General features: G+C 36.5%; 2 protein-coding genes across 6 annotated transcripts in view; both read left to right on the forward strand.

Annotated features, from left to right (window-relative positions):
• Positions 1–12,876, forward strand: part of LOC139978354 (solute carrier family 12 member 2-like) — a 33,307-nt gene extending 20,431 nt beyond the window's left edge. For 4 of the 5 annotated variants that reach the window (XM_071988487.1, XM_071988488.1, XM_071988490.1 and 1 more), the window contains exons 14-25: positions 145–300; positions 994–1,093; positions 2,012–2,123; positions 2,681–2,815; positions 3,342–3,448; positions 4,391–4,494; positions 5,010–5,237; positions 5,944–6,055; positions 6,516–6,602; positions 7,383–7,500; positions 7,718–7,785; positions 8,143–12,876. In XM_071988487.1, coding sequence (XP_071844588.1) covers positions 145–300; positions 994–1,093; positions 2,012–2,123; positions 2,681–2,815; positions 3,342–3,448; positions 4,391–4,494; positions 5,010–5,237; positions 5,944–6,055; positions 6,516–6,602; positions 7,383–7,500; positions 7,718–7,785; positions 8,143–8,278 — 1,463 coding nt within the window. In that variant the 3' untranslated portion in view covers positions 8,279–12,876. The remainder of the gene's footprint in view (positions 1–144; positions 301–993; positions 1,094–2,011; positions 2,124–2,680; positions 2,816–3,341; positions 3,449–4,390; positions 4,495–5,009; positions 5,238–5,943; positions 6,056–6,515; positions 6,603–7,382; positions 7,501–7,717; positions 7,786–8,142) is intronic. The other variant, XM_071988491.1, reaches the window with a different exon arrangement.
• A 792-nt stretch (positions 12,877–13,668) lies between these two features.
• On the forward strand, positions 13,669–23,580 carry LOC139978682 (DNA polymerase iota-like). Its single transcript, XM_071989084.1, has 9 exons — positions 13,669–13,824; positions 14,690–14,945; positions 15,426–15,590; positions 17,000–17,152; positions 18,566–18,796; positions 19,968–20,146; positions 20,557–20,648; positions 21,300–21,430; positions 21,807–23,580. Exons 1-9 carry the CDS (start codon positions 13,801–13,803, stop codon positions 22,670–22,672), a joined length of 2,097 nt encoding a protein of 698 aa, XP_071845185.1. The 5' UTR covers positions 13,669–13,800; the 3' UTR covers positions 22,673–23,580.
• The last annotated feature ends 117 nt before the right edge of the window (positions 23,581–23,697 follow it).

Genomic DNA, 23,697 nt, shown 5'->3' on the forward strand with positions numbered 1-23,697 from the left:
GTACTTGCTTAAAATTCTTGTCATCATCGAAGTTTATGAGAAAAGCTCGTATTTGGTGGGTGCGAGGATTATGAAGGACTTTTCGTTCATTTTGGAATTCAATACTAAATGTGTTCACAATGTCTCTTCTCACTTTCATTTTAGGTTGGAGACCAGCATTCAAGTTTTACAACATGTGGGTGGCACTGCTAGCTTCAGCTATGTGTGTCGGTGTCATGTTCCTCATTAATTGGTGGGCAGCTCTCATCACAATTGTTGTAGTGACTGCACTGTATGCTTACGTAAAGCACACCAAGCCTGGTGAGTAACAATGTTCATTGTTGGTAGGGAAAACAACACGCCAAACCTGGTGAATAACAATGTATGTTGTAGGTAGTGATAACAACACACCAAACCTGATGAGTAACAATATACGTTGTAGGTAGTGATAACAACACAACAAACTTGGTCAGTAACAATATACGTTGTAGGTAGTGAAAACAACACACCAAGCCTGGTGAGTAACAATATACGTTGTAGGTAGGGAAAACAAAACACCAAACCTGGTGAATAACATATGTACGTTGTAGGTAGTGATAACAACACACCAAACCTGGTGAGTAACAATATACATTGTAGGTAGTGAAAACAACACACCAAACCTGGTCAGTAACAAGATACGTTGTAGGTAGTGATAACAACACACCAAACCTGGTGATTAACAATATACATTGTAGGTAGTGATAACAACACACCAAACCTGGTGAGTAACAATATACGTTGTAGGTAGTGATAACAACACAACACATACTGTAGAAACTGTTCATTTTATAGGAATGCCCAATTGAAATAAATTTGGACTTGTAATCTGGTGTGTTGTGATTGAGAAGCTCAGTAGAGATGTTACAGATAATTTCTTTCCAATTAGATGCTCTTTGACAACCTCAAAATCACAGCTTAGGAGGCTTTACATGTTTTTGTTTTGATACTTTAAGTTTTCTCTTTGTATTGTAGAAATCAATTGGGGTTCATCTAACCAGGCTTTTATATACAAGAGAGCTTTAGATTCAACCCTCCAACTCAATCGCGTGCCTGACCATATCAAAACATTCCGGTAAGTGTGCAATAATCAAATTAAACATTTGTACTGAGCTTGAACAACATTAACATGATACACGTCAGTGAATAATTTTCTAAAACTTTATGCAGAGAGAAAAAAAAAACACCTGGAAAAACATCTGTTAAGGTGGTTACTGTGAAAGGTACCGGTTAATAATATTTGTGAGGTTTCAGTCGTTTTTTTTGCTGTTGTTGAAAACGAGAACGGGGAACTCAAACCTTGTGGACGTGATTAAAATTGATAAACAATGTCAACATGCAGGAATTGTCTCCTTTTGGTGTCTCTATTTACATATTCTGCGTTTGTTTTCCTTTTTAAAGTTACAGCTTTGTTGTCTTCCTGACACAGGCGAGTAGCCAAGGGGGGGGTGAAGGGGGCAGCCGCCTCCCCCCTTGAGCATATTTTTATTATTTTTTTAATGTTTTGATGATATTGCTAGAAATTTCAAAAGAGAAAATGCTAAGATACAACTTACAAGGCCTGGGAAGTGCCAATTCCAGCAATCTGGGAGGCATTTTCAGCCAAAATTTTCTTGTACGCTTTGCGCCAAACATGGTGACGCTACGCTTAGATACTTTGCAATGCCGTATCTACGGCTCTGATGGTTTGCCTACATTTTCGCCCCTCGGCAAATTCCTGGCTCTGTGCCTGTCCTGACAATATCTGTGAATGCAGTGTGTATATTTTATTTCTAACTTCTGTACATGCTCTGTTGTTTTTTCCTCCTGTTTTTGTTGTTGCCAAGTAACTACTTCAGCAACTGAATCATGTATTTTTATATTTTGTATCACGCTCTTCTATAACTTCATCTCAGGCTAAGAAGAGACGAATAATGATTAGTATCATCAGAATGGAAGGGGTATTGTTGACAGGTTGTCATGTTAATTTTACCATTTTTATTTTGTCTCACAGCCCTCAAATTCTTGTCCTTACTGGAGAGCCTGATACACGGCCAGCCCTATTACGATTTGTAAATAACATCACGAAGAATAACAGCTTACTTCTCTGTGGGAACGTCAGTTTTGTATGTACTTTGAAATTTTATTATCATGATTTAAAATGTTCTATGTTTGAAAGTGATTCGTTTAACCACCTTTTGAGAAAATGTAAAATGTCAATTGTGTTTTGACGTTTCAGACAAGTCTGCTAATGAAATTGCATCAAGTCAGTTTAATTCACGCATCACTGAAGCATAGGAAATATATATTTTAAGGCACAATTTGTCAGGATCTACATCTGTGGAAAATGCTAAACATAGATATATTTTACGCGGAAGCTCATAACTATTAGATTCACAGTGTTGATATTAAGTTCTCCATCAAATAGGTGATGAATTGATGTCAAATATTAGAAAGGCGTCTATCATCAACAAAATGAGTTTGGTAGTGCAATTGTGTCACCCTCGATGAAAAATATTACTCAGATCTCAAGTTCAGTCATGCCCTGACCATGTATTAGCCAGACAGTTTGTTTGAATTCACATTAAGTATGATTAATTCATTTGGCATTTTCTGAACTTTGTTTTGTCGTTGTTGTCATTTTGTAGTGTCTGTTGGTGATAAAGTTTGATTTCTTTTGCAGGGTGACCAAGAAAAGAATTTACAACGATTATTGGATGATCATTCTGTGAACTGGTTGGCTCAGCAGAAGATTAAGGGATTCCCGGCCCATGTTACAGCAACATCATTAAGAACGGGTGTTCAGTCTCTTCTGCAGGTAAAGTGTATATTCCTACCAGAGCACCCCCCCCCCCGGTATTTAGATGTATGTAGTAACTGTGTGAATATTACACACACACTGGCAAGGAAACACAGTGTAGTCAGTAATGTATCTCAATCCTAACATTTAGCCAAGTTTAATTTTGTGATTACCAAGTTGATGGTTCCACTGATTCAACATTTAGAAATATTAAAGATGGAATCTGGCCTTATGTCACTATGCTAAGGTAAGCACAATGGCTCTATTGTCTGTTGAGCATCAAAGTAGAGTGTATATATATATATATATATATATATATATATATATATTTATATATTTATATATTTATAATAAAATTTAAATGTACTCTCCTTATTGGTGTTAAAGGTAAAGAATTGCTTTCCTAAATATCCCTCATATGAATATAATGATTGCATGTTATGAAGGAGTTGATGGTAAGTAAACCTTAGGTAACAGATTGCTCACCTCAAGATTTTGAAAGATTTCTCTGGATTTACCTGATGATTAATGGCTTCTTTCACAGCTTGGTGGTTTAGGCAAGATTAAACCAAACTTGGTGGTTCTGGGCTTCAAGAATGACTGGGCAACTGCTGAAGCTCAGCAAGTAGAAGACTATGTAGGAATTATACAGTGAGTAATCCCTTCAGTATAGTCGTCCAAATCATTAACATTCATAGAAACAACAAATAAGAAAAGTTCAAACAGTTGAACATGTTTCTTGACGAGCATGTATGGTTGATATTTTCCTATATTATTTAGTTTTCATTTGCATAATATTCTTATCTGAACCCAGGGACAACTCAAACTACTGATATAATATATATATGGTAGTTCCTTCATGGCAGGTGCTGGTATTTGATTCCTCTTTCATTCACATTTGCATATGCAAATTGGGTAACTGCCACAATGTCAAGGAACATACCCTTACCCCCATTGTCTGTTATGCTAGGTTAATTCTCAAGTTTGAATGACAGTGATATTTTGTGTATTTGCTGTGCCTTCAGTTATAATAAGAAAATGAACTCCCTTGTATGCTGTAAAGTCTGGCAAATGACCAGGGTCTACAGAGGCCTATAATGAAAAACACTGTGTCGTAATCTCAGTACTAGGAGATAGTTCTCACTCGTTATTGCAAAGACTACAGAATATCCACGATTTCAGCAAATCAGAACTTACATATGTTGCAACGATCAGTGTTAATGTTAACAGTTGGTTCAACAAGGACCTTGCCTACACCACGTATGGTGTGTTCAGTTTTCACTAGGCCTGAAGTGTTTAGAAATGGTTAGGCCTAAGAAAATGAACTACCTCGTATGCTGTGAAGTCTGACAAATGAGCAGGGACTTAGAGGAACTTACAAGAATAACCAAATATGTTCTATGTTTATTGCTTGACAGTAGCTTCATCTCATGAGGGGTCGACGTAACTGCCTGCAGATACAGTTTGTCCATTACTGTTGTCATGGTTTAAGTTTTGTATGATTATTTTTAGCCGAGAAATGTGACAAAAGTGACATAACAAAATAATCCCTTCCGTCTGTTTCATTGGTCGTGAATTTCCTATTTTTTCTAGTGATTCGTTTGACATGAACCTTGGAGTGGCAATATTTAGAATCAAGGAAGGTTTTGATGTCTCTAGTGCCTTGAATGACCCAGGATATCTCAAGAAAATGAAAGGTAAAGAAACTTTCACTCTCTCACCTCGACAGCAAAAAAAAGAAAAGAAAAAAGAAGGAAAGCAGAGACAGAAAAAGAAGATTTAATTCTTTATTAAATACGATGTATTTTAGTTTAGTTTAGTAGAAAAAAAGGATCAGGAGGGACACTCAAGTCAAGGACCCTATAGAAGAGAAAAAAAAACTGAAGACACAAACACTCAGACCCGATTACAATGCTTAAAGGGCTTGTCCAAAGCATTCTTAAACCCATTCACACTGCTGGCAAATACAACTTTCTCAGGCAAACTGTTCCACTCATTCTCAACCCTATTAGAAAAAAAGCTATGCCGAATAGTAATCCTACTTTGTGACTTTTGGAGTTAAGACAGTGACCTCTGGTACAACTACTATTAGCAAACATGAAAAGTGGGTAAAGGATAAATTAAATCCGGTAAAGCATAATTTACATTATAATTTACATAATTTACATGATACAAATGTGCAAACGAGAAGCGATTCATGAGATTTGAACAGGCAATCTTGTTTCCGCAGAGAATTCCAAGATGGCACTCGTAACCGAGGTTGATATAAACATCGAGGTATCGGACGCCGATGATCCGGGGGCCACCCCGCTTGCCCCGTTAATAGATAGTACAGCCCTGATTAAATGTCAACCCAACCAAGTCATCAAGTCTGTCCAACTCTTTCAAGGGAAGGGACCAAAGGGTCAGATTCATGTCTGGTGGCTCTTCGATGACGGAGGTAAGAGAGAAACCGTCCGTTTTAGATGTGTCGGTAACCTGCAACCCTCGGCTGGAAACAGTAGCAATATATTTACTACATTAGCTTGTAAACATTGTTCCTCATCATATGTCCAATGTATCACTGGCCTGGTCTTGTAGATTTTGTTTTCTCTATCTAGCAGGGTTTGTTTTTGCAATATTTTCATTTCTTCAAATGGCACTGTTTAGTTTGTCAACATGATGAAGTTATTGACCAACTCAATACACAGTGGACCAAAAAACTGCATGAAAATTGACATACTTGTAAGATCCCTTTGAAATAAAGTCTCATTCATCCAGATGTTGCCTACGCATGAGTTTGCTGCAAGGATACCTTAACATAGTTTGAACATATTTAGCAAATGCAAGTATCATAATTATTAAAATAACTTTACACATTTGACTTTAAATTTATACTCGGAAAAATTGAATTAAAAAAAAAAAATTGAAATATTTTTCTTTTCTTTCTTACCCTCCATGATGCAGCTGTGGTATGAAAAAATTTAAGACTTTTCAATGTTTTTGTTCTGGCTCTTTGATAATATGCAGTAAAATGAACAATTTAAAAGGTCTATTTAAACGAAAAAATTTCTTACAAATATATACTTTCTTGTTTTCAAACAAACCTGTCTTACTTTAAGTCAGAGGAGTTGTGGGATTTTTGATTGTCTGTTTTGGTTTATCAGGTCTTACTCTGTTAGTGCCCTACCTTCTCACTATCAAATCTCATTGGGAGAAGTGTACACTGAAGATATTCACTGGTGGTAAAAAGGACCAACTTAACAAAGAAAAACAGAAGTAAGTCTCCCCTTCCCTGGAACACACACTCATGTTATGCATATTTCATATTGTGTTATTATTCAGCCACCAAGTTAGGAGAAGTTTTCTTTAGATATTGTATTTCTAGGTCATGCTTGAAAGCACTTGTACAGACAGTACGATCAGTGTGGATGACCTGTTCGTCAGAGACTGCTACTTGTCATGTTTTGTGGATATGACAGCATGCTGTGGTTATTGTGGGTGTGGCATTGAAGAGTAAATCTATTTTGACCCTGCAAGTTGACATTCGTCTGCCCCCCCGAGTTTGAAATGATCATAAAAAAAAGTTCTCTAAAGATTGTTTCTTGCTGGAGAAGTAGACACATGAGAGCATTCTACGAATGGAAATATATCAAGCGATCTTTCCACATATTAATATTTTTACAGCGTTCTTAGTAGAAGCTACTATAATTGATTTTTGTCCGATTGTGTTCTACAGCATGGCGAGTCTTTTGAACAAATTCAGGATTGATCATGACAGTGTGGAGATTATACCAGACATTGGAAAGACGGCCAAGAAGGAAAGGTAAGAGTGCATGACAGAGAAAATATACAGAAAAGTAAGGAAATGGAATGTTGGGAGATAAAGATGTGTGGAAATGGATGAGTTGTTGTCCTTAAAGTAACAAGAATCAGAGGAATCGTGTAATAGATATTACAAATAGTGATGAATCAAAGCATGGATCTTCCAAAACAGATGCAACCAAAAATAGTCATTTTCCAATTTGCACACCGCCCCCCCCTCCCCTTCCTCTCTTAATCAACCCTTCTCCGGCATAAAGTCGTCTTTTTTTTGTATCTACGGGAAGTGTTTTAAAGTAACAGATTACATCCTATCCTTGTTGTTTATCACCAAATACTGAAAGCCACTGAGTCTTTTTGTCGTACATCTTTGCATTCGTGTATCAGGTTGCCCATTTTGGCGGAGATGTAATGAGCAATCAGATGGAGCATTTTTGCTGACCTTTGCACAATATTAAAGGGTGGGAAGTAAGGACCATATCAGAAGAGGTGCCAAGAGTCAGGTTGGACTATTGTACAATTGTTTCACTGGGCTCCCTTTTTGCATACACCCAATGTCTCCTTTAGGTTAAAAATATTTAAGTAAGCTTTTGGGAATACACTATTCTCTATCCCAGCTTTTCCTGGCCTCTCCACTGCATGTCTTCCAGGACCCAGTGGTTGTAGCCCCACCTTTACCCTACACCCCTTCCCTGCCTCCCTCCATCCCAACTCCTCTGTTCAGGCTTGCTTATCTTCAACCAGTCAATTAAAAATGCTACAAATTTGTGTGTTTTTTTCACAGCAAAGCTCGCTTTGAGGAACGGATCAAACCTCTCAGGGTAGACAAGAGCAAGGGAGAGAGCCGTGAGACTCACCCCTGGAAGATAACGGACGACGAACTGGATGAACTGAGAGACAAGGTAATTCCATCCTCTTGAACATTTGCCTCTTTTAGTCTCTCTTGACAGAATACTTGTGTCTTTACGAACGTCAAGTGAGCTCCACCATCAACTGTATGAATGCCAATCCGACCGCAAAATCTCTCCAAGGACACATAAACCATTTCAACAAAATAAAGAAACCAGTCATTTTGTCAAAAAAAAAAATTCATCAGCTATTTCCCAACTTTTCTTTCAGACAAACAGACAACTTCGATTACAAGAGCTTTTGTTTGAACACTCCAAAGATGCACAACTTATTGTCATGTAAGTTGTTTTTTTGGCAATTTTTCTTTTTAGTTTTATTTCATTTGGGAAATTTGCAATACATGGGTATCAAAATGTCCAATCAGAGAAATAAAATATATCTGTTTGACTAACTAAATTAATCCCCCCCTCTCCCCTTTTTCTTGAAAAAGCATTCTTTGAAGAGGATAATTATAACTTTTATTAAAAGATATCGAGGCAATATTGGCACCTTTGTTCATTATCCAGACCATAGAGGATAAACCAACAGAGAAATCATATTTATAGATAAAAACCTCTTAATATAATACCATGTTTATAGACAATCTTTGTTCTTTATACTTTTTAAAATTGTAATATGTTTGACTTCGGATGTAGGAGTCTACCAATGCCGCGTAAGAAGAGCTGTTCGGCTTATCTCTACATGAGCTGGTTGGAGACCCTATCCCAAGACCTTCCTCCGATGCTATTGATGAGAGGCAACCAGACCAGTGTTCTGACTTACTATTCATAGAAAAGTTACTCGTGTGGACCGCATCTTCTAAAGACTGCTTAAATCATTCTGTAGTTTCACCATACATAACATATCACTTGAACCTCCCAATCGGCAAGTCGCTTTAACGGTTCTCTAACCGTCAGTTTAACATGGTATCGAGCTTGAGCAATACTACAGTTTCTCTGGGTAGACTCACTTCGACATCATACTTTATCCCTGAAGCCACTTTACAGTTGATGTTACCAAATATACGTGATCTGTCTACCGGGCCTTGTGCAAATGTAACATCGGTTCTAACGAAAAAATCGTGACAACAGAGTATATACTAGGGATTTGTTAGCTTGGGACTTGTTTATTTTGAAGATAACCGACTTGAATCATATAACTTTACTCTTGTGGGCTTACTGTTTGCAGTAAGTAGATGGCTTACAGGTCGCATTGGTTCCACTCACTGTAGTGATGGGAGAGTCTGGTAATTTTAGTCACATTAAAGAAATATGCTATTGGTGGTTCCAGTCACATAAGAGATTAGAGGTATTTGGTGGTTCCAGTCACATTAGGGTTTAAAGGTGTTGGTGGTTCCAGTCACATAAGGGTTTAGTGGTATTGGTGGTCCCTGTTTCCTAATAAGGGATAAGAAGTGTTGGTGGTTCCAATCACATAAGAGATTAGAGGTATTGGTGGTTCCAGTGATTTGATGGATCTAAGTCCTTGGGTAGTGTAGTAGCTGAACATATTAATAATCTGTCACTACAAACACACTGCTTTGGAAATTTCTTGACCTCTGTGAAAGTTTGACCTCAGCTGCTCGTTGCTTCTATATGCTGGTTGCTCTGCTATTATGTTCATTGTTATCCAGAAGAGCTCATTTAAAGATGGACTTGATTTCTGCAAGGAAGTGTAATTTTACATCAAGAGTTTGTGGAAATACCACTCAAGTTCACCAGTGCCTCTAGTGGAGACCTTAACCTTTGCTGGTCTAATTCTCATCCATGGTGTCGAAGATGTCTTCTATCCCTACAAATCAACAGCCTATCTTGTAATGGAAATCGAATCCCAGAGGGAAGGAATTCCTTCACAATTCCCCTTTTTAGGCCGGCCATTATTAGAACGAAATTTTTTATATATTTATTTTTACTTATTTTGTTGAATGTATGATGGAATCTTTTCTTGCGTTCTAACTTAAATAAGTAGTATATTTTCTTACTTTTTGATGCATGTTACTCAGTGTTTAGTTAAAAACAGATGATATTAAGTAGACTGTTGAATATATCCTTTGATTTTGCCTTGGAGTGTGGAAAAGATATTTCGTTTTCAGGATTGTTTACTACTTCTACAGTGTGTGGTTCCAATTACATTGAACAGCATTATTAATGCTCCTTTCCAAAACAATGTCGTTAATTATTTGCATGTTTGTGTTTTATTTTGCATGGATCTATTGTTTTGTTACTTAATCTTAAAGGTAAGTGGAGATCCATACTATGGCAAGGTTATATATATATATATATATATATATATATATATATATATAGATAGATATATATATTATATTATGCCCAGGATGGATAATTCCATAAAGCAATAATTAATAATCCTTTTCTTTTTATTATTGTAGATGACTTTCTACATTAGTAACTGTCTTTGAGCCTTACTTTTTTATAATAAGCAATACAGCTGTACAAACTATTAGCTTCCAAGGTTATTATTATTAAAGCATCTCTACTGGTACTGCTTCTCCTGTAGGTTATATTCTAGTCAATTTTATCTTTATTTATACTGTTTAAGACTGCTCTTTCAGATCTACAACTATAATTTAAAGTCTCAGTACTTGTTTGCCAAATATAAACGGCAACCTTTCCACCTTACTGCACTAAAAACTCAGTGAAAATGACACCGTTCTATGCAATTTTCATGTCAATATTCCTTATTATTATTGAGTTATCTGTCGTTAATCATTTTAAGCTGAATAAAATTTGCCAGATTTATTAACGAGTCCATAGATTCTACAAACTTTGATCAAAACTTCAAGCCCCGCCCAACAGATCATGTGCAAATCAAATCTCTCTGTTTTGTTTACAACCATTAGGCCTTTTCACTCTCGTGGCTAGCCTGTCTTAGGTCTCTTCTCTTGAACATAAACTTTCTCTCGGTCTCACTGATGTAGCTTGCAAGTTGTGTCATTTTCTTCCATTGCAAAGAATAAACAGTTGTTCAGACGTTTACTCCTTGGAATTGTAAAAAGTGGACGATACAAGTATAGGACTGCATTAAAATCTTAATCGGGCCGCATGTCTAGACTATTTATACATTCTGACATGGGCGGTAGTAGCCATTTTACGATAAATCGTTCTAGCCATAAGGGCAACAGAAAATCAATTTCTTTCTTTCGATTGCGACAGCTTTTCTCCATTAAACCCACCTGAGCCGAGTGCATGTAGAATAAGAAACATTGAATCTACTTTTGAAGTTTGTTTTCCGAAATTCATCAGCAAACAGGTATTGAGACTTTAATGTTGTAAAGCTATGACCAAATTGTCTGCATTACTGTGAAGTGATTTCTTTACGGGAAATTAAAGGTTAAAGGCCGTAATTTTTAGTTTTGTTAAATAGTGAAGAAAGTGTTTATGATAAAATATAATAGAAAAAAATTCCCAATGTTGACCAATCCTTGTTGAATCTTGTGGTAAGAAGCTGATTGTGGAATTCTATTGATATTCGGCTATACAAACAGGGAACAATGTACATATATATCTTACTGTTTGAATAAGAAACTCATTCAAGTTTCATCTTGACGTGAATTGCCAGAGTTATAAGTTCTTAATTTTTATGACATAAATCGTAAGACAAGTGGAGGTAATAGCTTCTAAAAGTTCAACATAGCAATGACAGCATTTCACTCTATAGGATTTCTATGGATGTACTGGATTTGTATAAAAAGATAGTTTATGTATTTATTAGAGTAGTTACTAGGGAGCAGTTAAGTGTGTATCAGTGTGTGCTTCAGACAGTAACATCTGTGCTTGAGAGGAATCAGTTGACAATTTGGCTATTAGGATAGAGTAGTTCCTCTAAATTATTTGTGGGTCTTGCTTATTATTTGGCATCTAGCTCCTAAATGAGACTAAAGCTGTGACCCTGTTCAATGTAACAGGAGCAGCAATATGGGTAATCCCTGTTTGCAGTAACTGCAACCGTTGTAAATTGCAGTTGCCATAGTAACAGCCTCTGGTGTGAGCATGTGGCAATGTATCACTATTCCGTTGATAACTAAGTTCTAAGATGATTGAAACTCAAAAAGCCCTATAACCATAGTTCTGGTGCACTCCACAAGCTACATCGAATCTTCATGTTTAGTTTTTGTTATAATTAGGGTAATAAACCATGACAGTAATTGTAATGTGTTTACTCACTATTTGGGGCATAGATGCTTCATATTAGTTCTTTACTTCACATGCAGTGTAATGCTTATGTATTCGACCATTAGTGTTTCTATGGAAACTCGTTGACATGCAAGTAGTCAATGTATTAACAGACAGATAGTGTTTAATATATCATTGTATGATTATACCATACAAATTATAAAGAAACAGACCTTTCTAAGTTTCGGTAGCTTTAACTGAGGATCTATCTTGTTCAATTAAGTTTTTTGTTGATGATAGTATCTCAAATTAACATAATCATGAAATTTACAGAATTAATATTAATTGCTGTATTTATAGTTGTGGGGACCAATTGCAGGTGAGAATTGTGTGTGTTAATTGCAGGGGGGGGGGGGAGGGGGTATGTATGACCCAGACTACTTCTAACTTCATGATGTAATATTGTAAGGTTATATAGAGCATTCAATCCCTACATCATAAAAGTCATATCGTATGGAATCTGACTTGATATTTTCTTTGCAATATTTGATATGGTACGGCACTGTAACTACATGTTCCTAGTGTTAGGTATATTGTACCTTGTAACAGGGATAGGCTAAAGATATATATATATATATATATAAACATATCTATATATATATATATATATATATATATATATATATATAAATATATATATGTGTGTGTTTTTATATATATGTATCTATATATATATATACACATATATATTTATATATATATATACACACACATATATATATATATATACATATATATATATATATATACACATATATATATATATACATATATATATATATATATATATACACATATATATATATACATATATATATAGGCATGATCAGTTGAACAATATTAGTAGGCCTCATTAGATTAAGATCGTCTCAATGCTACCCATGGTTACATGTTGTACTAAAGTCAGGGGGACATGTTGATAGAAGTTACCAAAGAAAATGATTATTTTATCTTAAGTTAGAAGAAAGTAGTTACTCTCATTGTGTGTAAAATCAGATATAGAAACTCACAACAGAATTATTTGTGAACATTTCGAATTAATATCATTCATTTCTTTCTCTCTTTCAATAATATTTTGACCTTCATGAATCATGTTAAAGTTGTTAGGGTAAATGGTCCGCTCTTACTTTTTAATATATCTTTAAATTGATCTACCGAAAATTTTATGTTATAATCTAATAAATATTGATATCATTATACTTCATTCTTGCTTTTTTTTGTGTTCGTTGATGATTTTGTTTCTTCAGTTTTCAAACAAGTCTAATATTACGATTGTAGTAGAAGCTGAAGTCATTGATGCTTCAATACTTCCACACATAACTGACCATTCATCCATACTGATTATTGAATAAAAATATTGTAAAAAATATGATAATGGCCGGGCTAGGTAAACAATGAACTGTTCAAAAAAATTGTGGGATATTCCTGGGACACAAAGTTAAATCTAGTGACATTTTTCGGACATTTTTTACCTTACCCCGGAAATCATGGACAGTTGGTCACCTTAACCTAAACTGTCGACATGAAAAAAAAGGAAATTGTTTGCAATCACACACTGTGGATAAACATAGTTATATCCTCATTATTGTCAAACGTAGCAAGTGCATCACAGAAAGCAAACAGGAGCTTAACCCTCTCTGGTTTCCCACAATATTATAAGGTGATCAATTTGAACATCCTGAAAAACAAAATAATTTTTTCATTTGTGTGTTGCATAGTCGTCAACTGAACGATGGCCAATCTCTTTTCTTGATACATCAGTATCACGCTGAGAGATTTGTGAAACTTTCAGCCATTCGGCCATTATTATGTGTAAAATAAAATAAGGTCCGAGTGTAGGTCTCGAAATAAGCAGACTGGATTGGGAGTGGGTTAAGTTGTATGGATTTTAAATTTATCTTGCGTGAATTTTCTTAAAAAGTACTTTTGAGCGATGACTTGACCTCGTTCTTTGATGCTCATGTGTATGCGAACGTAAGAACTATCATTATGCTCTCGTGCACCCTCATTTACATTTACAGAAAACTTCTTTCGCAATGAACACCGTGAATCTTTATAGGCTACTACCGGGACGGACGGAATGGGCTTAGCACTTGAAAATCACATTTGTGTACACAACTTATGTGCAGACGCAAAAAAACCAAAGTGAGTGAATTATTTTATGTAATTCTGCAACTTCTTGTTGATATTGCGTGTCAAAATCACAAAATACCTGCCCTATAAAACGTAATCGCACCACAGTGCAACATTAGGCCTAGCCTAGGCTGCTATCACTAAATATAACGTGAAAGCATATCACTGTAACTAAGCGTAGGCTAGGCCTATTATAATAATTAATAGTAGTACATAGAGCTTACTTGTTTGATAACAAATGAAGTACGTGTTATTAGCAAAATGAAGTACAACGTACGTTTGGCCTGAGAATGTCGATTATGACATCAAAACTTTTCTTATATTACATGACAGAAGGCAAATTTAGGACCTCGTCATTCTGTTGCCCAACAGCTCTCACATAAACTGTTTAGCCTAGGTTGCCACTTCAACATGTCATTGTGCACCTCTTCAGTCAATGTTGGTATAGGTATGATAAGTAATATTTATTTCAGAAAAGCGAAACCAAACATCGTTCAACACAGTCTTATAACAGGTAAACCATGTGGAAAAGGTGGCTATTTACCCAATCTTTGGGTGTAAAAGCATGGCACGCTTGCTTATGCACCTGATCACAGTCCATGAACTGAGAGACTCATCGAGCCATAGCGGAAAGTATTTGCATCTACGCATATCTTATTTTGGCATAGAGGATCTACAGTAAGGTGGTGAAGTTTTGATAATTGAATTTTTATAAAAATTCAGGCCTGGGTCTCATGATATGTTTCAGTATGACTATAACATTTGGAGCTCTAAGTATAAGATAAGCAGAGCCACAAATGCCAACATACTGATAAAGAAGTGTCACATTCCTTGCTGTTTTCAAAGCCTGTTATCATTGTTATTCTCTTTAACACAGATGAAGCGAAGCTGGCAAGAAGCAACCCAAGATGATTCAGACTTAGGAGAAGAAGATATCGAGGACTGGTCATCTGTTGCAAGCAGCATCCTTGTGTCTCCATCCTCCAAGAACACACCTCAACAAGCGGCATTTTCTAGAGAGCACCCACCGTTAGAATCAGATCATAGCAGGACTATTGTACACATAGATCTTGATTGCTTCTATGCTCAAGTAGAAATGATTAGAAATCCTCAACTTCGAGCACAACCTCTCGGTATGACATCAATTCTCTCATGTATCTTGCTATTCAACCATTTTCTGCAAAATACTTCATCATTCAATTATTTTGTTAACTCAAAAGCAGGCCAAGCAATTGTTTGCAGATAATTGATAAGTTGATTGCTTTACTTTCATTTAAACTAACATTTTGTGACATGGTGAACTATTCAGTGTCTGACAAAGCATTCTAAGAAAAGATTTTTCATTCATTTTGATGTGAGTGAAGTGATTAGGGCCATTTGGTTCATCACAGCAATTTGGTCAGAGAAATGTTCACTTTGACTGAATCTGTAACTTTGCATGAAGCGGTGCAAAATTGTTCAATTAGTGAATTTTAATAAGTAATTATTTTGTCATTGTGCGCACACACATACATATAAAATTTTCCCTTATTGGCAGTCTTTGATTTGCGTCATTTGTCGATATTATATTTTGTATATATATCATACATTGACTTTGTATCTTTCCACTTCAGGTATCCAGCAAAAGAACATTGTAGTGACTTGTAACTATGTAGCTAGAGAATTTGGTGTGACAAAGCTAATGTACATCGCAGATGCAAAGAAGAAGTGCCCCAATCTTGTCCTTGTTAGTGGAGAAGATCTGTCACATTATAGAGAGTACTCCGAGAAGGTTACAGGTAACTTTGCCGGCTTCTTTAACTTAAAGGCATTCAAGATTTGCCCCAAACTGAGTGCGGCGCTCTGAAAAAGTTTACTTTCCATTGCTTGCAAGTGAAGTTTTCTTCTTGTCGCTACAAAATGCAGACAGTAATGAAACGTGATACCTTGTTATCTTTTATCTAGACCTAAAAAATGTCCATCGCTGCTATATACACTGTGTTGTGGGTATTGACCGTAGCTGTATGTATTGACTGTACACTAGTGTCTTACTACCGACGGTAGCAAGCTGTGTGTGTATTTTCTGGGATTGATGGTGGTGTCTAACACTTCTGTTACACCTCATTCGAAAGTAGGTTAGATTACCGGCAAGAGACGTTTCTTTGTGGGTGAGTCTTCACACCCTTTAAGATATTACTTCATAAAATGTAAGAGAAAATTGAAAGAGAAGATCTGAGATGTGTACGCTGTCTGATGTTTGAGTAGTCGGGAAATTTCACGAAGACAGTTTAATGGTTTGTTGAACAGATACATTAGTCTCTTCAACGCTTTTAATGATTTTCAGACTGTGGTAGAAGAAAGCAGTTCTCTCTGGGAAAGAAGGAGAAATTTGATATATTTCTTCTTTGAGCAAACTGAAAGCAACTGCAGAGCTTTCTGTATTGTTTTTACACCTTGATAGAAAACATGCAAACTCCTTTTTTACTGACTATTTTTTTGTTTCCCACACAAAGTACTTATAACATGAGTATTACTGTTTGTGTAGAGAGACGAATAGACAAGAAAGAATACCAAGGCCTCAACTGGATAATTTACATCTGTATTGCATTCGTGAACACTACAAAACATATATAAATTCTCAATTAAGGTACAAAAATATATCACGTAAAGAATCGATAAACGTCAAGCAGTACAACACATACAAAGTATCACATAAAAACTAGAAATACTATGCAAACCTCAAAGATGCAATACAAATAATGTCTAACTCTCGAATTACACATTTACATTTAATACTCCATTTAACCATAATAGTTAAAACGTACTTCTTTGGTATCTTCTAATCCTCGCACATAATAAGCTCATAATATATGGTAACACTATTACATGTGTACAAGCTGCCACGTCCTGGCATATACGGAATTAAATAAACTATAGTTGAGGCAACACTAATAGGTGGTCATGCCAGTAAGCCTAGGCAGTTAAAGATCGCCAATGAGTGTTTGATACTCTTTATACCACGCAACCGATTGATGATGCAACAGAAGGCATGAAGCTTACCTACTGAATATTGGTGAGGCACTTTCTAATAGGGCAAGAAGAAACTATGTACACTCTCTTACAATGAGTGTTTTGAGTATCAACATTTCTTTTTTATCGTTTTAATTTTATGAATCATAATTTTTCTTATTTTAATCATACTATGTAGATCTCCTGCAATCAGAGTTTAGTTCTCTTGTGGAAAGACTTGGCTTTGATGAGAACTTTGTGGACGTGACATCATTAGTGGAGAAGACCGTACCAGGGGACCAATCCCTTGTAGAAGTCAAAGGTCATACATTTGGACCAGAGGGGCAAGTTGGTAATTAACTATCAGAAGGTTTAATGAGAACAATGGTAACCTTCGAAGACAGATCACTAAAGGTGCATTAACCTGGAGCACTTGACATGCAGCTTAACTATATGTGTACACAACACTATACTTGTATGTTTGCTAGTAAATAAATGAATATGTATAAATAAATGAATATGTATAAATAAATGAATGATTGTGTAGCTGAATGAATTCATGAGTGATTGAATAATTCACTGATTAAATGAAGCACTCAATGAATGAATGAATCACTGCATGAATGAATCACTGAATGAATGAATGAGTGAATCATTGAATGAATGAATCTCTGAACAAATCACTGAATGATGAATGCATCAAGGAATGAATGAATCACTGAATGAATGAATGAATCATTGAATGAAGAATGAATCATTGAATGAATGAATCACTGAATGAGTGAATCATTGAATAAATGAATGAGTCACTGAACGAATGACGAATGATGAATGAATCACTCAATGAATGAATGAATCACTGAATGAATCAAGGAATGAATGAATCACTGAATGAATGAGTAAATCATTGAATGAAGAATGAATCATTGAATGAATGAATCACTGAATGAATGAGTGAATCATTGAATGAATGAATGAATGAGTCACTGAACGAATGAATCTCTGAACAAATCACTGAATGATGAATGAATCATCAAATATGAACATTAAGCTGGTGACGAGATTGTGCTTGCTTAGTTGTGAACAGCATCTGTATATTGGTTTTCCTTTAATCCATCCCAAGTAAGCTTCCTAATCTGCTGAAAGTGTAAATTGCTATTTCCTAATCCTCTGAACAAGTAAATTGCTATCCTTCAAGTTTTGTTTTAGCAGTATAAGCTCTTCTGCATGAATTATTTGTGGGATGTGATATTTGAGTGATGTTGCTCAGCATCGTGTGTAGAAGGGAATATTTAGATTAGTCAAGGCCCCTGTACTACTGCACTGTGACCATCATTATTAATATTCCACAGGGAATAACATGACTTGATATCAAATCGCTGAATTGGTCAATTTGCTATACAACTGCTAGGATGCATAGCATAGCAGTTTTGTTCATAATATTTCCTATGAAGGCAAAATTCAGATCTTTCAAGAGTGTAATACAAAATTTCAGCTCTAAATGATTCCCTGATTACCCTCTGCTATGGTGCAGTGACCTACTTTACTTCTTGCAGGGTGCAGTGATATTCCCCTCTACCAGAGTAGAACGAACGTCAATTTATTTTCCCCCTTCCTAGAGTACAGTGACCGTGTGCGATATTTGCCCCTACTAGGGTACAGTTTCCATCAGTGATATGTCTTTTACTCTGTTAGCAAGGACTTCATATTTGAGAGGTATCAGTTAAGGACATGACTATCTTGATCTTTTCCTCCCACATCCCAGCTTGCATCTGTGGCTGTCACAAACGGATGGCTATTGCATCACATATTGCGTCTAGAATGAGAGCAAGGCTGAGAGAGGCCATTGGAATCACAGGTTGTGCTGGCATTGCTTGGAATAAACTTTTGGCCAAGCTTGTAGGGGAGAAAAACAAACCAAATGACCAAACGACGCTGCTACCAGGATCTGAACAAAAACTGATGTTAAGTCTGGGCCATGCCAGAAGAATCCCAGGTAGGAGAGTATGATTAACTTAGAGACATAGGTAACAGGGACTGATGTGTCTAGCCTAGCATAGGTAACAGGGACTGATACTCTAGCCTAGCATAGGTAACGGACTGATGCGCCTAGCCTAGCATAGGTAACAGGGACTGATGCGCCTAGCATAGGTAACAGGGACTGATACTCTAGCCTAGCATAGGTAACGGACTGATGCGCCTAGCCTAGCATAGGTAACAGGGACTGATGTGTCTAGCCTAACATAGGCAACAGTGACTGATGTGTCTAGCCTAGCATAGGTAACAGGGACTGATACTCTAGCCTAGCATAGGTAACGGACTGATGCGCCTAGCCTAGCATAGGTAACAGGGACTGATGCGTCAAGCCTAGCATGGATAACAGTGACTGATGCGTCTAGCCTAGCATAGGTAACAGGGACTGATGCGTCTAGCCTAGCATAGGTAACAGGAACTGATGCATCTAGCCTAGCATAGCTAACAGGGACTGAGCCTAGCATAGGTAACAGGGACTGATGCCTCTAGCCTAGCATAGGTAATAGGGACTGATGGGTCTAGCCTAGCATAGGTAACAGGGACTGATGGGTCTAGTCTAGCAAAGGTAAGACGGCCTGATGCGTCTAACCAAGCATAGGTTAGAAGGCCTAATGTGTCTAGCCTAGCATAGGTAATTGGGACCGATACGTCTAGCCTAGCATAGGTAACAGGGACTGATGCATCTAGCATAGCTTACAGACTGAACGTTAAAGGCTAGTTTTAAGATTATTTAAATAAGAGAGATTTGGAAGAAGGCATTTTGATCCTAGCCATTAATGCTAATTAACAAATAGGATTTAGAGTTGGAGGGTGGGCTTGAATATATTAGTTTCTCTGAGGTCTTGCAGTTGACCTCTGACCTTGCGACATTCACAGGTCACATACATGCTAATGGAGTGTTACTGAGTTTGCATCTTTTTCAGTTAAACACTGTTGAATGGAAACAAGCTTAATATGTTAACATGCTACTTCAGATTTAAGTTCATTGAAAATCTACAAACGATGTGTTGTATATCTTTAATATCAGGTGACAGTGATCACAAATGTGCAACTTTGAGAGAGAAATGTGGATGAGATTAATGAAAATTTGGTGGTGTATAGGCACATCTTTTGTTATTTTTCACACTTTTCAGGAATTGGTCACTCTATGAACAAGAAACTGGAGTCAGCTGGTATCGTTACTATTGCTGATCTACAGAGAGCCTCGTACAGTGATCTTGAGGCTGTGGTCGGTTCCCAGAGTGCTACATCTATGAAGAACTCTTCATTTGGAATTGATAACACTGCAGTTACTAGATCAGGCCCTCCTCAGGTAAGAAATATGATTGCAGGGTCAGTCTCAGGATAACAAGTTTCCCCAGGAATTGTCCCTTGGTTTCGTGTACAGTCCATGATCATTCCCAAATTTGTAAAAAAATGCAGATTAAAAAGAAATGCGTTTCTAGAGAACATTTCACAGAAAAGTGGGTATTTGACAATCATTCTTGAAACATACGGCACCAAATATTGAGATCTGAAAATCCCACCAGTTCCTCAAAATGTATAGTGTAGATACAACCATTGATGTCAACATGAGGGTCAATATCATGTCAGCGGAATTTCTGACAAAAATATGGTCACCTTAATTACGTTTTGGTGCAAGAAAGCACGCTGTGTTTCTGTTGTCCATGTGAAGATTAATCATTTGTTTAGCTAACATTTTTGTTTTGCTTTCCTTTTTAGTCAATGAGTGATGAGGATTCCTTTAAGTTATGTGCTTCTTTGAATGATGCCAAGGAAAGAATGTACAACCTTCTGAACAGTCTCTTAGAAAGGTATGATCTTTGGATTAAGAGAAATGGAAGATTCCAAATCCATTCATTGCATTACAGCCTCCTATCAAGCAGCTTACTGTTATATATAATTGATTCTCACTTTTTGATTAATAGCTGCAGACTTTTGGATTCCTTGCCAGAGGCAGAAGGAATCTATGCAATGTTGATGGTGTGTGTGCACTTCTTTTGTATTCTCATGAGGGCTTGAACAAAGGAATTTCAAGTCCTCAGACGTCAATTCACAGAATCACTATGTCCTCAGAAGAATTGTTTCGTTCAGAGGTATTATTAAGGTTCTGGTACTTGGATTTGAACAGTGGTAAAAACCATGGGGTCCTCGTTATGAATGTAAAACACACTGTGCATGTGTGTGAGTGTATGTGATACTTGCTTGTAAACACCATAACTAAAACAGTTCATGGTGGATTAACTTCATACTTGGTATGTGGATCCATCTTAGTAATTGCAAGAACCTCATTCTTTTCTGTGAAGTTTGTTGGTCATTTGAGGTCAACAGTTGTCAAAGTCTGAAAACTTGGTAAATATGATAACTCAAAAAGTACATCCTTGGTTAACATCTTTGGTAAAGAGATTAGCATTGTTCTGATAGAACTTTGGCTTTAAGTTAATTTTTGTTTGCACTTCTTGTAGATTAGAAAAAGATGGGAGGACACCACTCACTATAAGACTCACCATTAGGAAGCATTCATCAGCTAAGAAGTGGCTGAGGGAGAGTCGACAGACTCAGATACCCGTATCTGCTACTGAGCAGATAAAGAAAGGTTTGTTTTGCTTTACAAATTTCTCAGTTATTGTTTTCAGTTAGGTGTAGCTATCCCTCTAATGTATGTGGAGTCAGAAATAAAATACTTTGATCCAAAGTTTATTTTGTTTTAGTTGGTGAACAGTGTGGGTAAGGATGCTGTACGAGTTGGTGATAAAATCCCAATTCCCCACCCAAAACCCCCTAAGATCCCTCTCCCTCCACCCCCCACACTTTTACACATCAAATCCCATTATTAATTAATGTTTCATCTTTTCAAAGCAAATAATTGAGATTTTGAAACTTGACTTCATGGCAACTAAGGTAACTGGAATACAAATGTAAGTACTATCATGTGTTTGCATTCGCTGATAGTGTTCATCTCCATTTTACAGGGATATTTACTGTTCACGGTCCCTTGATGGAAGTTCTCTTGGTCTTGTTCAAGAAAATGGTTGACGTCGAGCAGTCATTTCACCTCACCTTGATAAACGTTTGTCTCACCAATTTTCAAGCCAAGTCCACATTTTCGAAAAGTCTTGACAAGTATTTTTCGAAGGCCAAGAATATCGAGAATGAACGCAAAAGCGAGTCTGAGCAGGGAGCTGCCGACATCTGTAAGAAAACCACAGATGACTCAACAAACAATCCTAAAGTCTTAACGAACCAGCAAGACAGTAATATAACACAACTCTTTGAGAAGCAGGGAAGACGTCCACTCCAAACTGCTTCAAAAGTTCTTGAAAACAAACAAAACAAGTTGTCATTTTTCACGAGGAAGCTGCCCAGCGATGTCAAAACGACATCAAAGAGTGACCCACACCAGGGAGACGGTGAACTATCTCAAGGGGAGAGAGACAAAACAGCTACTTTGTCAAGGACGAGATATTCTGTAGAAGTTAAAAACGATAAGCCAATTGATAAGCCTGAAGGCGATATTTCAAGCGAAACTGGTCCTTCTTTTGCAAAGTCAGATGAAGTGGAAAAAGATTTTCTTGTGGTAACATCAAGCAGAGAGCAAACATCTGAGGAGATGTCTTCATCTAGTCATCAGTCATTGGAGATTCCAGGAAATGTTGATGTAACAGTTTTCAAATCCTTGCCTCTTGATATGCAGGCAGATCTCTTAAGGGAGTGGAAAGTTCAAAGCACAAGGGACATGGCACCAGAAATAAAGACCAGCTCTGCCTTAAGTTCTCAGCCATCTACTTCAAATAGAAGAATAACTGATTTCTTTACAAGATCAAAAGAAACTAGGTGACCTTAAAAATTGTTTCATTTTTGTGTCATAGTTACAACCATGCTGTTGTATGTTGGAGCAACACAGACCTCAATATTATGACGAGTGTTTAAGCTTTCATCATTGATACAAAATGAATCTTTGAATAATAAAAAAAAACGATGGATTGAAAGGAACGCAACTATTTAGTTAAGACCTCAGAATAAGATGGAAACATTCAAACTTTACTTCCTCTTCAAAGCTGGTGAATTTTTCTTTTGAGAGTGACGCAACAATTAGGTGTTCTTTAATTATGAACGGTCATTGTAGTCTGTCATTTTAAAATGTAATACTTGGGGAAAGAGTGTTTATGTTCATATTAACCTTAGCAAAACATTTTACATACGGCCAATGTGCAGGGTTACTCTGTATAGGAACACAGCTTTACTACAGGAACAAGAAGTAAGCTTAATAGAACTCCTTCTCATGTCAAATAATTGAAGGATGTACATGTTGGATCGCACAAAGAGCTATAAGTTTGTTATAAGAGACCATGCATTGCATCAGCTCCATGCAGAGAAAGCCCACACTTACTTACACTTAACTGCCTTAGATATCTCTCATGGAATGCTTATCCTTCACTAAAAGTGATATGTATGAAAATATGAATTTTACTGTATCATTCTACTTGTTGTAATCTGTGTTACGCCTGGTTTGCTACCCATTGAAGTTTCTATCTAGGTACATGATTACCTCACTTGATTTATTCTTCAGATATATTTTGTACTTTTTTAACATAAAATAAATGTATTATTGATTAACAAAACATTTTTTATCAAAGTAAAACGATGCCACATATCACTTTCAGTGCAAACAACTTTAAGAGACACTTTAGTATTTTTTTAACCTTTTGCTATCATTCCCTTTAATAAAGGACTTTGATTATTGTAGCTTTCATGTTTGTTAATTTATCAAGTATCACATACAATTTTAATAAACACAAAAAAAGCAACATGTTGAATTCAAAATGTATTTCAGACAAATATTGACTTGAAGCCAAAAATAGT

The sequence above is a fragment of the Apostichopus japonicus genome, chromosome 13 (assembly GCF_037975245.1).
Source record: "Apostichopus japonicus isolate 1M-3 chromosome 13, ASM3797524v1, whole genome shotgun sequence".
Classification (NCBI taxonomy): domain Eukaryota; kingdom Metazoa; phylum Echinodermata; class Holothuroidea; order Aspidochirotida; family Stichopodidae; genus Apostichopus; species Apostichopus japonicus.

Bases quoted from the DNA above. Each gene is read 5' to 3' on its own strand.
- LOC139978682 (XM_071989084.1), top strand. From the start codon at position 13,801: ATGTGCAGACGCAAAAAAACCAAA. The intron at 14,946-15,425 runs GTATGACATCAA...TTTCCACTTCAG, and splicing joins ACTTCGAGCACAACCTCTCG to GTATCCAGCAAAAGAACATT. The intron at 21,431-21,806 runs GTTTGTTTTGCT...TCCATTTTACAG, and splicing joins TACTGAGCAGATAAAGAAAG to GGATATTTACTGTTCACGGT.